General features: G+C 35.1%; 1 protein-coding gene across 3 annotated transcripts in view; it reads right to left on the minus strand.

Moving 5' to 3' along the window:
* The window catches only part of LOC306662811 (putative ATP-dependent RNA helicase DDX60), a 100,402-nt gene that overhangs the window by 63,090 nt on the left and 21,495 nt on the right, over positions 1 to 15,817 (minus strand). For all 3 annotated transcript variants that reach the window (XM_079142940.1, XM_079142939.1, XM_079142941.1), the window contains 5 exons: positions 7,801 to 7,942; positions 6,884 to 7,039; positions 4,580 to 4,685; positions 3,822 to 3,937; positions 2,375 to 2,535 (listed from right to left, as the gene is read on the minus strand). In XM_079142940.1, the coding sequence (XP_078999066.1) occupies positions 2,375 to 2,535; positions 3,822 to 3,937; positions 4,580 to 4,685; positions 6,884 to 7,039; positions 7,801 to 7,942 (681 nt within the window). The remainder of the gene's footprint in view (positions 1 to 2,374; positions 2,536 to 3,821; positions 3,938 to 4,579; positions 4,686 to 6,883; positions 7,040 to 7,800; positions 7,943 to 15,817) is intronic.

Raw genomic sequence — 15,817 nt, forward strand, 5'->3', positions numbered from 1 at the left:
CAACTTAATAAAACTCTGTCTTTAAAAAGAGGGATGGAGGAGGGGGATGGCTGGGGATGTGGCTTAGTGGTTAAATGCCCCTGGGTTCAATCCTTGGTACGGAAAAAAATAAAAAATCCAAAAGATTTGATCTCACTGATAAGCGGATGATGACACATAATGGAGGGTGGCAGAGGGGCAAGAATGGAGGAAGGAAGGACTTTATAGAGGGAAAAGAGGGGTGGGAGGGGTGGGGGGAAGGAAAAAATAACAGAATGAATCAAACCTCATTGCCCTATGTGAATGTATGATTATGCAAATGGTATGCTGTTACTCCATGTACAAACAGAAACAACATATATCCCAATTGTTTACAGTAAAAATAAATTTAAAAAATAAATAAATAAATAAATAAAATATATCACTAATAGCACACTTTTAGAGGTAGAAGAGAGGGATAAAAAACAAAATAGTAACCTAATGATAAGAGTTAAAAGGCCAACTGGTTCTTATAAAAAAAAAAGAAATATTTGCTTGTAATAAAGTCAAATTTAATTATCATCATTCTCTAATTATTTAATTCAAGTCAAGAATATTTGAGCTTTTCCAACCTTTCATCTTCCAAGTGCTCTATATTATGGGTCCATTCCACATAGTTCAGTCTCAAAAAGACAAGAGTGAGCCTTAGTCCCTTGCCATGTACAAAGCTCATTTAATCTGAATACCTAGATTATTATTGGTAGGAGAGTATATTTATAAAGTTACAAAAATATTTAATTTCTAGGAAATTATTTATTTAATTTTAATAATGGGAGAAAAGGATGAGATCTTTTTTCAGTCTTCATCTCTTGTACTGTGTGATGAAAATATCTGCAAATTTACTGTTTTATAACATCTCTCAAAAAAGAAGATGATTCATGGTACTCCTAAATAAAAGTTTAACTGAGTGATCTCACTGATAATAAATTTTGCTATAAAAGTGAGAAGGTCATTATCATGAAAAAGAAACAATGGCCACAGAGAGGACTTGGCGAGGCTTTGTTCTTTAACTATTAAAGCAAAAACTGAAATATTCCCCATATCTGATTGCACTTTTGAAGCAGTTCAAGGGGAGGCTTCACAAAAGCACTGAGAACATTCTAGAACAGTTCATGGTTATCTTTTAGCATTATCTTGAGTAGAGTATAAAAGATCTGTTTTGATGGATCTTTAAATGGATGGACTGATCCCTATCACTCCCAGTTTGCAAATTAGTTAGAAGCCTGCAAAGATATGGAAGTTTTATGCTTGCCAAAATTTTCCCAAATGTAAGCACTCAGAAGTAAGGCTGGGGTTTGGGGTTGTGGCTCAGTGGTAGAGTGCTTGCCTAGCATGTATGAGGCCCTGGGTTTGATTCTTGGCACATAAAAAGATAAATTAAAAAAATAATGGTATTGTGTCCATCTACAACTAAAAAAAAAAATTTTTTTAAAAGTGAGAATAAAGATTTTTGTTGTTGTTTTCTTTCATTTATCTTCCCTCCCCCCCCCAGTGGGGGATGGGATAGGATCTTCAAATGTTTCATTTCTGATAACTTCATGCTTGCTTCATTTGGTAAGGCACACATTCAACAAATGTCTTTCCTAGTGATTGGTTTTGTTTAGCTGGCACTCTCTCTAATATACTAAAACCTTCAATTCTAGAGGATACTTTTAGTAAAATAAATGCCTTTCCCTAATCTTCACAGAAATGGACTACATTCTGAGTTGCTCATTTTTATAAAAAAGAAGAAAGTTAACTTTCTCCTAAAATCATCCGTAAATACACTTTTAACCAAGTTCTCTGTATTGTTTTATGACTCCAGACATAGGTTTGAACCTTCATTATTTATTCATTCTCAGTTATGGTCCTTGGTAGAAAAATGACATTCCAAGAAGGAAAACAGTAAGATTGCAGGAATATAATGCACAAAAATGAGGGGATGAAAAATTCTAATTTTCATTCCAGCCAAAAAAAGATGGCAAATTAACTCATCATTTAACTGCTTGGGAAGAGTGTAGACAGTCCGTTAAGCAAAAATGAGCAGGTAGTTATTTCTTATCTATTTTACCACCTATGTAAAAAAGTTTTTCATTGTCATTAACTAATAAACAACTGTATTCCTAATGTTACTTCAACATTTCTAAATCCAAACCTCTAGTCACTTGATGTCTTTTTTCTTTTTCATATAAATATGTTATTATGTACAGAGGATCACATATACTGTTTTACATGCAGGTTAGATTTTCTTAGCAAGTAAGACATTAAGTAATCAAAGAAAAAAAAGAAAAAAGTCTCACCTAGAAATTAACCACCAAAGGATGAACAAATATCAATTTAAGGAAAGTAAAAAATGATAGAATTTGTAGAAACTTACATGTGTCTTTTTGCTCTTGGGCTCATGACAATCCTTCTTTGACTTAATACCTTGAGTTACGATGAGTTTTGAAGAGACTGATTCTAATGAATTCCCATAAAAGCGTTGAAAACGTTGATACTTTTGCAAGGATTTAAGAGCATCAGGGTCTCTAGAGTTTTCTGAAAAATAAAAGATGAAAATGTCACATTGCTATTTTTTTCCACCTAATTCTTCCCACCACCCCATAGACATGTACTTTTCTTTTTGATATAGGACAGTAGTTTGATCTGATTATTTTTGGTAAGAAAATCTTAATTCAGGCTGTCTCTTCTCCATAGAGTCATTTCTGATCATACTTACAGAGGTTGGGCTTTTCTTGGGCTACTTCCAAAAACAAATAATTAGGTACTACCAAAAACTGACACAGTGGGGACAGTATTTCTCACATGCCTTGGGGATGAGGTCAAGAGGAAGGTGGGAAGGCAGACACTCTGCCTTCTTGCATCACTAGATGAGAAAAAAATAATCTTTACTCTGGACCACAGACACAGGCTTGGCAGCTAAAGAAAGCTCTCTCCATTCTAAAAATCCAATGACAGAAGAAGGCCCAACAAGCAAGGTATGAGTTACTCCCATATCCCCTCACCCAAAAAAGAAACTACGAGGCTCAGCTGAATGGAGTAAAAGAGCTGGTTAATTTCTCTATGTCGGAATCTACTTACATCAAGTTCAACTACTTTGAAAGATGTGAATGATTTATCTAAAACCTCTCCTCATATCTGACAGGGTCTTGGTAGCTATTTCTATAAGCAGACTGATGAGTATTTCATACAAGCATATTAAAGGATTCTGAATATAAGTCCTGTCAACTCTAAGGAGGGTGGGGTAAGCATAGAGGTAGATAAAGGTGAGATGAAGACAAGGAATGAACTGAGGAGTCAAGATTCCTAATTCAGTCTCTGCTGATCTACTGGTAGTACTTCCTTGGTCTTCCTTTTGTGGCATCAAGCACGAAGGCAGATGCAACACTGGTATTTGTTACATGCAGTCCACAGTTAAAATTGCTGGAAAGACTAGGGTCTCACCAGATGTGACTCCAGGGAATACACATATCTCTTAAATCACAAACTATCTTTCCTTAAAACTGAGCTCAGGTCTTGAAGAGACAAATGCCTATTTTTGCCCGCCTTCCTAAGACATCTAGGAACCATCAGGAACAAAATGAGAATTTTCCATTACCATCCTTCCTGAGGTACATCTGAATATTTGTAGACTATTTTGATTTTAATTCGTGGCTCATGACTGTCCTTCTTTGGCTTAATACCTTGAGTTATGATGAGTTTTGAAGAGTGATTCTAATGAATTCTCATAAAATTGTTGAAAAATGTGATAATTTTTCACCATAAAATAAAAAGCAGAGAGTGAAATCGATTTCCGTTTATTTCATCAGAGTCCCAGAGCTCACCATAATAATGCTGCTTCGTCCTGTCATAATGGTCACTAAGAGGTCTGTGAGAATGCCAATGCACAAGTTCATCAAATTCCTTTTGTTTCACCAGGGAAGTAACAATGGGATCGTCACTGTGAAACAAAACGAAATACACACATACTTTGATTGCTTGCCTCCAAATATAGCACAGCACAAATTTCAGTTTATAATAATTACTGAAAATCATAGGTCTTTGTCCTATGATATGAGTGACAGAATCCACACAGGAGTTTATAAGCAACTTAACAACCTAGAACCTCTCTATGTCTCTAACAGTCCCATCCACATCCACAAATATTCATTAATTAAAACACGTGACTGGCGTGGTGTACTCTAAAATTAAAATCACATACATGTTTACGTAGGAGTGGTCAAAGGTCATTGAAAAAAATATATATGTATATATTTGTCCTGGCAACTGAACCCAAGGGTGCTTAACCACTAAGCAACATCCCAGCACTTTTATGTTTTATTTTGAGATGTCGCTAAGTTGCTTTGGGTCTCCCTAAATTGCCGAGGCTGGCTTTGAACAGGTGATCCTCCTGCCTCAGCCTCCCAAGCAGGTGGAATTACAGGCATGAGCCACCACTCATGGTTCACTGAATGTTTTGGTATTAAATTCATTGTACATTACAAACAAATATTACATGTAATGAAATACATTTCAAACGATCTTTAATAAATTACAGCCATTCCATGCAAGTATTTATTGATGTTCATTTTGAGCCATCTACCTCTTTAGGAAAGGAAAGTCTTTCAGAATGTCTCCAGTAAACTTATTGATCACACTAGATGACACTGGAATAAAGCCCAAATTAGGCATCTTCTCATTAGAGCCATCTGCAAACAAAAAATTGAAACAAGGTTGTACATGAAATAGTCATACAAGAATATTATACATGTTTTCTAAAAACTTCACATTAAAAATGTTGTCATTGATCTTATTTACATTTATCAATTTAAGCCCTTCCTATAAAGCTATTTTTCACATTAAAATATTTTGGAACATAGCAGAATAGACAGAAATTAAGCATTTAGGTGGATAGGTAGGTGGATGGATGAATAATCTGTATATATATATATATATATATATATGCATATGTATATATATATGCTTCTTTTTGCAAATATTTTTTCTTTCATTATTCCCTACTATGAGACAAGGAATCTGAAGATGGAAGTCTCATCTCAAACACGCACACTAACACACACACACACACTTCTATGAAATGAAATTAAAAAGAAGGAGGGGAGATAGAGATGGTAATGAGATCTTTTCTACCATGACATTATTCTCTTGGGTCCTCCTTGATATTATAAACTAACACAGAATAGCTAAATAGATGATTGATAGGTAGATAGAGAGCTAGACAGACAGACAGATATCATAGATTTTAGATATAGCTAACGTCTATTCTGATGTATCTATGATAATGGGCTAATGAATGACTTTTTCTATGGTGACTAGTTCATAATTCTAGGTACACTGCTAATGCTCTTCCTGTTATCCTCCCATGTTCCCTGTCCCTGTGTTTGCCCTGATACCTTCTTGTCCCAAGCTCCTGCAACCCTGGCTGAGCACTTTTCTGCCTACAGCCCATGTGAAATAGGCGAGGAACACCATAAAGACAGACAGACAGCCCTCTTCCAAGGACTTGACAGGACTTGAATGATAAATACCTCAACTATCTTGCTCCTCAGTTGAGACACCTCCAGGGTGCTTTGCACATTTTAAGATTTCCATTGAAATTTACTTGTACTGGTTTCAGTGCAAACCTACTCATGAACATGTCCTACATTGGTGCTCTTCCCTTCCAGATCTTATCTAAGCAGTCCCTTATTGAATCTTCTTAGGATCAATAAACTACTTGCACTCAATGGTCTTTGTCTGGTGGAACTCATACTGATAGAAGAAAAGAGTATATTTTTTTTCTCGAAAATTCTGAAAAGTATCTTTCTATCAATCTATCCTAAGAATTCTGTAGCTTGCTTTCTCACATTCTTTTTGGATCATATTCTTTTTCCTGAAATTCATCACAAAGAAGTATCTTCAGTGATGATGTGATAATGAATAAATCAATTTTTATTTTTCTGAAATTGTGCACATTTCTCCTTCATTCTTATATTTTAACAACTATGAATAATTCCACTACATTCTGAATTCTATTGTTGTTAATAGACTAATTTTTGTTCCTTTGTAGGTTACACGGTTACTTTAAATTTTTTTTATTTTTAAATTCAACAATTTCTACCATATGTATTTTTAAATGCACATGCGTACATGTGTTCAGTTGGGTTTCATAATACATCCTGAACATGCAAATTCTTGCCTTTTGTAAAGCCAGGCAAGTGCTCAATCATTTCTTCAAAACTTGTCCAACTCGCATTAGTTCATTCTCTCCTTTGAATATCCAAATGTATTAAAAGTTAAACTTCTTTCTATCTTACATCTTTATCTCTGTGTGTTGAATACCTATCTTGATATATAAACTCTTAGTAATGTGATAATACAATCAAGCAAATTAACATATCCATCATTTCAGATGGTCATTTTTTCTTTCTTTTTGTGTGTGCTGAATACCTAAAATCTATTCTCTTCCAACATTACTTTCTTTTAATACAATACTAAATACTATTGACTTTACTCCTCATGTAGTACTATAGATATCTAGGGGTGCATCCTACCTGTCAATGTTCATTTTCCTGTTCCCCAACCCAGGAATGCTGGGTGTCACTTATCCAGAATTTCAAGTGTTTTTGCACTAAGAGAATTTTCATTTAATCTAAACTTCCATATTGTTGAAAACAAAATTTCACATATAACTGGCTCATTTTTTTAAATTGGCAACAACATTAATTATAAGCAAAACATAAATCTTCCAAAATTATAGACATTGCATGCCACCCCAAAGATATGACAAGTATTAAAAACAGTGCCAGAAAATTACTTATACCTCCTGCAGCATGGTTAGTGGTACTTTCAAAACATTTTCAGAGAAGTAATGCTTATATTTTGAATTAAATTAGGAATCTATTACCTTTGATTGGTGATGGATTCTTTCTAAGAAACTGAAGTTTTGTTGTCCTCAAAGGAAATGACTTTCCCACATCAAACTGTCTTACCAACTTTGATACAGTGTTCCAGAGATGTTCATAATCCTTCATGATGGTATTTCCCAAATTCAAATGTAGGCCTACATAAATAACCACTAAATATTAAAAGTCATTCATACATATGTAGATGCATACATAAATATTTTGACTAAATTCATGAAGCTCTAAATGTACATCAAATATAAATGTTTTCAGTCTGTTATACATTGTACCTAGAGGAAAATAGTCACTAGTATTGACTGAGATAGCAGATTTTAAAGTTTTTCTTGTTTTTCCATTTGATAACTGTTAAAATTATAACTACTGTAACTAGGAATAACAGATGGTGAATATTTAATGTTTTTCATTATTTTTAATATTTTTCAAATGTAGCATACATAATTTTATAGTCAATAAAAATTCATACAAATATGATTCTGAAGAGATAAAAAATTAGTAAAATACCACTAATTTACAGTAGCCAGTTCATTCCAATGTTAGCAATACAAGGGAACCAAACTCAACCTGTCAAAAAAGCTTCAATAAAGCTCGGTTATGGTTTCGTGACAATGAGTTTTATTTTTCTTTGACATTTAAAAAACATCAGTAGACTTATCCTAAGAAAAAAATTTTAAAAGAAACACAAATTACACATGGCAAATATATAAGTAAGCCTTATACAATATTCATTTTGATTATAACTAAATAAAAATTATTTACATAAATGAACAAAGATTAAAAGAAAGGAAAATAATTGCTGTTATAAGGTAGAAGTTCAACAAAATTTCTTTTAACTTTTAAAACCTCTACAATGTTTACCTGTGTATGAAAGTTTAATTATCAATATATGGTAAAGTGATACCTTTTACATTTTCAGTTTCATAATAAAAAGCAATACTCTTCAACAAAGGCTCATCACTTAGGTCAGAAAGGTGAGTTAAATTCAGATTCCAAGATTTGAAAATGTTTAGATTACTGAGGATGAAATATTCACACCACCTTTTCTGCAATTGAAAATAAAACCAAGTTATTTATAATTTTCATATTAGCAATAAGTATAGAATGACTTTATACACTTCTGTAATTCAGTTGTAAGGTATGTGGGTAGGACTGTTCCAATTCTTATTAATATATAAGCTCGCTCAGTCTGGGTGTTGATGAATGCTTCATGACTTAAAAGATTAAAGCACAAATTAAATTTGAAACTGACCCCCAAATGAATTTAGTACAGTTATTTATCACAAGTCAAGGAAATTTGTGCATTTGATTTTCCTTTTTTTATTTTTATTTTTATTTTTTAGTTGTTAATGGACCTTTATTTCTTATTTATTTGTATACAGTGCTGAAACTCGATCCCAGAGCCTCACACATGCTAGGCAAGCACTCTACCACTGAGCTACAACCCCAGCCTTGTGTATTTGATTTTCAATATCTTTGTTTTTCCTCATTGTGATACACAGAGTCTCAAGGCTACAAAAATACTTCTACTTTATTTAAAATTTTTTAATTTGTTCTAATTAGTTATAAATGGAGTAGAGTTTTTCAAATGTGCCTCTGTTCTTACTTAGGTTTTAATGTTTTCCAATTTTACTTTCAGGTCAAAAGAGCATTTTTAAAAAGATTTTGATTTTTCAGGATCTAAAAAATGCTGAATTCTTCAACTTGAAGATTCCCACCCACCTTCACTGTTGCGCACCCAACCAGGTTTAGGCTTAGGAGGCTATGTTGCCAAGGAACACAGGCAGTGTCTTGACTACCCACACTTAGTTCTGAGTAAAGTGAATCCAAGTCAGAACCTAGTTAAGCTTTTAGTGAATGACACTTAGCAGTCTGCAGAGTTAAATTGAAAGAGGAAACTAAAGCTTCTCTGCCTCCACACTCCCTTAAAAACAAAATACAAGTGCTTTGCAAATGGGAACAAATTTATCTACTGATTGGGAACTTTAACCCAGTGCTATACAATAGAAATAAAGCATGGGCAAGCTATTCTTTAAATTTTCTAGAAATTATGTTAAAAACAACCTGAAATTAATTCTAGTAATTTATTTGATTTAGCTCATAGATTTAAAATATAATTTTAGCATGTAATCAATGTGAAAATATCAACCAACAGTTTGCATGTTTTTCACATTAATTTCGTGAAATTTGGCATTTCTTTCTTTCTTCCTTTCTTTGCTTTAGTTGTCAATGGGTCTTCTATTTATTTGTATGTGGTGCTGAGAATCAAACCCACGGCCTCGCATGTGCCAGGCAAATGCTCTACCATTGAGCCACAACTCCAGCCCTCTTTTATTTTTTATTTATTGGTTCTTTTACGTTTACATATAACAGCCATTTCAATATAGTTAAACAAGCACGGAATATATCTTATTCTAGTTAGGGCGTAGTTCTTACGGATGTACATGATGGTGTGATTCACTGTGCTGTTTTCATATGTGTACATGGAAAAGTTATGTCAGATTCATTCCACTTTTTTTTTTTTTTTTTTTTGCTTATCCCTTCTCCCTTCCCCCCACCTCCCATTGTCTAATTTACTGCATTTCTATTCTTCCCCTCAATCCCTGCCCCTGCCAACTTATTATTGGTTAGCTTCCACGCATCCGAGAAAACATTTGACCTTTGCTTTGTTGCAATTGGTTTACTTCACTTAGCATGATAGTCTCCAGATCCATCCATTTGTTAGCAAAAGTCATAAAGTCATTCTTTTTTATGGCTGAGTAATGTGATATATATGTACATGTATACCACATTTTCTTTATCCATTCATCTATTGAAGGGCACCTAGGTTGGTTACATAAGTTGGCTATTGTGAATTGAGCTGTAGTATGCTGATTTTCATTCCCTTGGATATATACCATGGAGTGGGATAACTGGGTCAAATATGGTCCCTCCAAGTTTTCTGAGGAATCTCCATAGAGAAATGCAAATTAAAACTATACTGAGATTTCATTTTTCTCCAGTCAGAATGGCAATTTTTAAGAATACGAGTAACAATAAATGTTGGTGAGGTTATAGGGAAAAGGGTACACTTGATACATTGCTGGTGGGACTGCAAATTCGTGCAATCTCTCTGATATTTCTTTTAAATGTACAACACAACCTGGCTCTAACCAGATAGCTCAGGGAGGCTGTCCAAGGTTCATCATGAAGTTATAAATATCAATAAAGCATGAACCTTCCACCTATTGAGTAGTTTTATCTACCAATGAACCACCAAAATAGCTGCACGCATCCATAGAACAACGGTCCTCAAAAGTTAGCATAAGCCTCACCTGGAAAAGTTGTTAAATAAACCACAGATTGCTGGGCATCTGACTCAGTAGGCCTGAGGGGAAGCCTAAGAATCTGCACTTCTAAGAAGTTTCCATGTGCTGCTGACACTGTTTTTCAGGAACCACACTTTAAGAATGACTGCAGTGTAGTTTTTCCACAGATCTCTTTCCCAAGATGCCCCAGAGTGAACCACAGTCTTTAAAGGCAGCAGAGCAATGGGACCTGGTTTCATTCACCTGATATAAGAAGTGCCTCTAGTGTGGTCTCCACTGCGAGATCCACAGTAGACCTCCCTGAGCTATCCCACGAACTTGCCCAGTAACTTTTCCCAGGAGTCTCAAAAACATCCTCTGTTGTAAAATTTTCAGGGGTTCCTGAAATTATATTTCAAGCTACAGGATGCTTCCAATAACCGAGACTATGGAGTATGGGAAAGATGAGAAAGGTGACTGATCACAGAACATAAGCCACTGCTGCAGAGGACATATGTTTGAAGCTGTCAGGGCAGAAGTCATATCTCAACCTGGCCATTTATTATTGTGCTCATGGGTCACTTTATCTAAGCCCAAGTTTTTCATTTGTAAAATGAAGAAATAAAAGAACTGTTGTTGTATCTAAATGAAGTGACACAAATAAAGGCCATGCATGTAGAGCAAGGGCAAAATAAATAATAGTGTTATTATCACTTCCAGCAATCCAGACCATCCTAAAGACTGATATTTCTATCACATAAGTTAAAAGCATATTCTTCAGAGCCATCTTAAGACAGTCCCAAATTTATAACTTTTACAATGTCTTTTTCACCTAATTCTTTCAGATGCATTTAAAAAAAAAAACTATGTAGAAAATTCTTCATAAAAGACATCTTAAGTTTAAAAAAAAAAAAAAAACCTTTTATTTAAACCTGTAACTCAATGCCACAACTATCACATTCATATCCTTTGGTAGTTAAGTACACATAACTCAATCACTATAAATTCAATAAAAGAAAACTAAGTATTTCTGAGAAATAAATTTACAACAAAAGTTGTGGCATAATATCAATGCTATAATTTTTATTTTAATATTTGACATATAGTATCACCAGGTTTACTCTATTAACCTGAAAAAATTTATGTTAAAATGTCTAAGTAAATTGAATAGGAGCTAGAAATGGAATCTTCCTATCCTCTTTCAATGAACCATAGCCTGCAGCCTCCTGATGGACTACCAAAATACCTATAGGAAAGTTCTGCAATGGGATTTGGGATTCAGGAAAGTATTTCCTCATAAAAGCATCAAAAGAAATTACATGGTGCTATGTTCATGCCATCTAATATTTACTGCATCTCAAAACGCCTTAAAATTTTCATTAAAACAGTTATGAGAAGCAGAGATTATCTGTTTCTTGGTGAGGCAGTTTTTGCTGCTTATTGATCCTCTGCTGTTTACCCCATTGTCTACTGAAATCACCTGCAGTCTGCCAGCATATGGACTACTTTTTGAGTGCAGATGGCTCACCGTCAGGTGCCTACCATCAGCCATTTGCCTGCCGCTTGCCTGTTCATCGCCTGCCTTTCACCTGCCCATCACCCACTGCCCAAGGTTCACCTGCTGACCATCTGATGACAGCCAGCAGACTGATTACAGACCGCCAGTGGAGCACCAGCTGCCTGCTCTTGCCTGGAAGTTCACTGTCACAGTACCTGCAGGTTTGGTTACACGTAGCTGCCGCCATTTTGAGACAACAGCCAGGAACTGTAGGTCCCCTGGCCGGACTGACTGAACCCAGTCTCCAGGACCCCTCAGCCCGACCGACAACTCCCTGCCTCCAGGGCCCTCAGACCAACTGACTGCTCCCCACCACCAGGACCCCCAGAGAAATTGACTGCACCCCGCCTCCAGGATCCCACAATCAGACTGACCATACCCTGCCTCCAGGACCCCCAGCCAACCACGCCCACACCCCAAGCTGCAGTTCCCCATTTGCCAACACCTTTGGAATCCAGAGTGGCCATCTTGGATAATCCTGGAAGTCTTATCTCCCATCTTTAGGTGGGGGCAAATATCATCCTGAGACACCTGCTGGAGACTGGAAACTCATTGTCAGTTACCTCTCATACATCAGGTTACTGAAGACTGGGAAGTTTGAATACTATAAGACTGCTATAGTGTAGTTTTTGTTTTTCTCCTTATTGAAATTTTTAAGTGTTTATTTCTTTACTTTTCTTGCTCTTTTTTCCTTTTGTATACCTGTTCTCTCAGAGTCTCCTTCTCCCTTTTTGCATGCTAACAACCAACTTTGATTATACTCTCACTCTTTCTATGATCTAGAACTTCTGTATACTCTTTTCTTATCCCATTAACAGCTACATCCCACACCCCTCCCCATCCTCTTTATCCTCCATTAGAAACTGCAGACCTTATTGCAAATCTATTTGTTATATTGTAGATAATGATTGAACTCATTCTGTTTATTATGACAATATTGTTAATGTCCTCATAGGGGTTATTTGGTTTATGGCTGCATATTATCTGTACTGGGCACTGCTAATATTAATCTTCTGCTTAAAGAAAAGGTTTTGGAAACCTATAGGGTTACTATAACCATATAGGGGGGAAATTGCAATACCCTAGATCTGCACTGCTAGAGGGGAAGATACATGAACTACATGAAAAAACAAGGGAAGAAAATGATCCAAACAAACCTAGATTCTATATTAATAGAATTCACTGAAAGCATGGTAGAAGAAATGTCAGAAAAGGAGTTCCGCATATACACAATTAAAATGATTAATGAAGCAAAGGATGAGATAAGAGATCAATTGCAGGCAATGAATGATCACTCCAATAGGCAGTTGAAAGAGCAACTGCAGGAAGGAAAAGATCATGTCAACAAAGAGATAGAGATTTAAAAAAAAAAATGGAAATCCTTGAAATGAAAGAAACAATAAACCAAATGAAAAACTCAATGGAAAGCATCACCAACAGACTAGACCACTTGGAAGACAGAACTTCAGATAATGAAGACAAAATATTTAATCTTGAAAATAAAGTTGCCCAAACAGAGAAGATGGTAAGAAATCATGAACGAAAACTTCAAGAACTATGGGCCATCATGAAAAGACCAAATTTAAGAGTTATTGGGTTTGAGGAAGGCACAGAGATACAAACCAAAGGAATGAACAACCTATTCAATGAAATAATATCAGAAAATTTCCCAAACCTAAAGAATGAAATGGAAAATCAAATACAAGAGGCTTACAGAACACCCAATCCACAAAATCGCAAAGATCCACACCAAGACACATTATAATAAGAATGCATAACATACAAAATAAAGATAGGATTTTGAAGGCTAGAAGAGAAAAGCATCAGATTACATATAAGGGGAAACCAATACAGGTATCAGCAGATTTCTCAGCCCAGACTGTAAAAGTTAGAAGGGCCTGCAACAACATATTTCAAGCTCTGAAAGAACATGGTTGCCAGCCAAGAATCCTATACCCAGCAAAACTAATCTTCAGATTTGAAGATGGAATAAAATCCTTCCATGATAAACAAAAGTTAAAAGAATTTACAAATAGAAAGCCTGTGCTACAGAATATTCTCAACAAAATATTCCATGAAGAGGAAATGAAAAACAACAATGGAGGTCAGAAAAGGGAGGAACTACCTTAAAAGGAAAACCATTCAAAGGAGAAACCCAGTCAAGTTAAAAACTAAAAATAAGCCCAAATGACTTGGAATACAAATCATATCCCAATAACAAAACTGAACATTAATGACCTAAACTCATCAATCAAAAGACATCGACCGGCAGATTGGAATAAAAAGAAAGAGCCAACAATATGCTGCCTTCAAGAGACTCATCTCATAGAAAAAGATATCCACAGACTAAAGGTAAAGGATGGGATAAAATCTACCATGCACACAGACTCAGTAAAAAAGCGGGGGTTTCCATCCTTGTTTCAGATAAAGTGAATTTCAAGCCAAAACTTCAAGGGATAGAGAAGGACATTTCATACTGCTTAAGGGAACCATAAATCAGGAAGACATAACGATCATAAATATTTATGCTCCAAACAACAGTGCATCCATGTAAATCAAACAAATCCCTCTCAATTCCAGGAGTCAAATAGACCACAACACAATAATTCTAGGTGACTTTAACACACCACTGTCACCACTGGATAGATCTTCCAAATGAAAACTAAACAAAGAAACCATAAAACTTAATAACACAATCAATAACTTAGACTTCACAGACATATATAGAATATTCCATCCATCAAGGAGCTAATTCACTGTTTTCTAAGTAGCACATGGAACCTTCTCGAAAACAGACCATATATTATGCCACAAAGCAGCCCTTAGTAAATGCAAAAAATAGAGATACTACCTTGTGTTCTATCAGATCATAATGGAATGAAATTTGAAATCAATGGCAAAATAATAACAGAAATTACTCCAACACATGGAGACTAAATAATATGCTATTGAATGAAACATGGATAACAGAAAACATCAGGGAGGAGATAAAAAATTCTTAGAGGTAAATGAGAATGACGATACAACATATCAAAATCTCTGGGACACTATGAAAGCAGTGCTAAGAGGAAAATTCATTGCATGGAGTGCATTCACGAAAAGAATAAAAAGTCAACAACTAAATGACGTAACATTACAGCTCAAAACCCTGGAAAAAGAAGAACAGAACAACACCAAAAGTACTAGAAGATAGGAAATAATTAAAATCAGAGCTGAAATCAATGACATTGAAACAAAAGAAACAATTCAAAAAATTGACAAAACAAAACATTGGTTCTTTGAAAAAGTAAACAAAATAGACAACCCCTTAGCCACACTAACAAAGAGAAGGAAAGAGAAAATTCAAATTACTAAAATTCAGGAAGAAAAAGAAAATATCATGACAGAAACCACTGAAACACGTAACATAATGAGAAGCTACTTTGAAAATCTATATTCCAACAAAATAGAAAATACCAAAGACATCAACAAATTTCTAGAGACCTGTGATCCTCCCAAACTGAACCAGGAGGACATACACAATTTAAACAGATCAATATCAAGCAATGAAATAGAAGAAGTCATCAAAAGCCTACCAACCAAGAAAAGCCCAGGACCAGATGGATTCTCATCTGAGTTCTACAAGACCTTCAAAGAAGAATTCATTACAATACTTCTCAAAGTATCCCAGGAAATAGAAAAGGAGTGACCCCTACCAAATTCATTCAAGCTAAAATCACCCTCATACCCAAACCAAAGACACATCAAGGAAAGAAAATTTTAGACCAATATCTCTGATGAATATAGATGCAAAAATCCTTAACAAAATCCTGGCAAACCACATCCAAAAACATATTAAGAGGATAGTGCACCACGATCAAATGGGGTTCATACCAGGAATGCAAGGTTAGTTCAACATTCGTAAATCAATAAATGTAATCCATCATATCGATAGACTTAAGGATAAGAATCGTATGATTATTTCAATTGACGCAGAAAAAGTGTTCAACAAAATACAACACCCCTCCTTCTCAAAACACTAGAAAAAATAGGGATAGTAGGAATATACCTCAACATTGTAAAGGCTATTTATGCTA

Source organism: Sciurus vulgaris (assembly GCF_902686455.1).
Source record: "Sciurus vulgaris genome assembly, chromosome: 5".
NCBI classification, from domain to species: domain Eukaryota; kingdom Metazoa; phylum Chordata; class Mammalia; order Rodentia; family Sciuridae; genus Sciurus; species Sciurus vulgaris.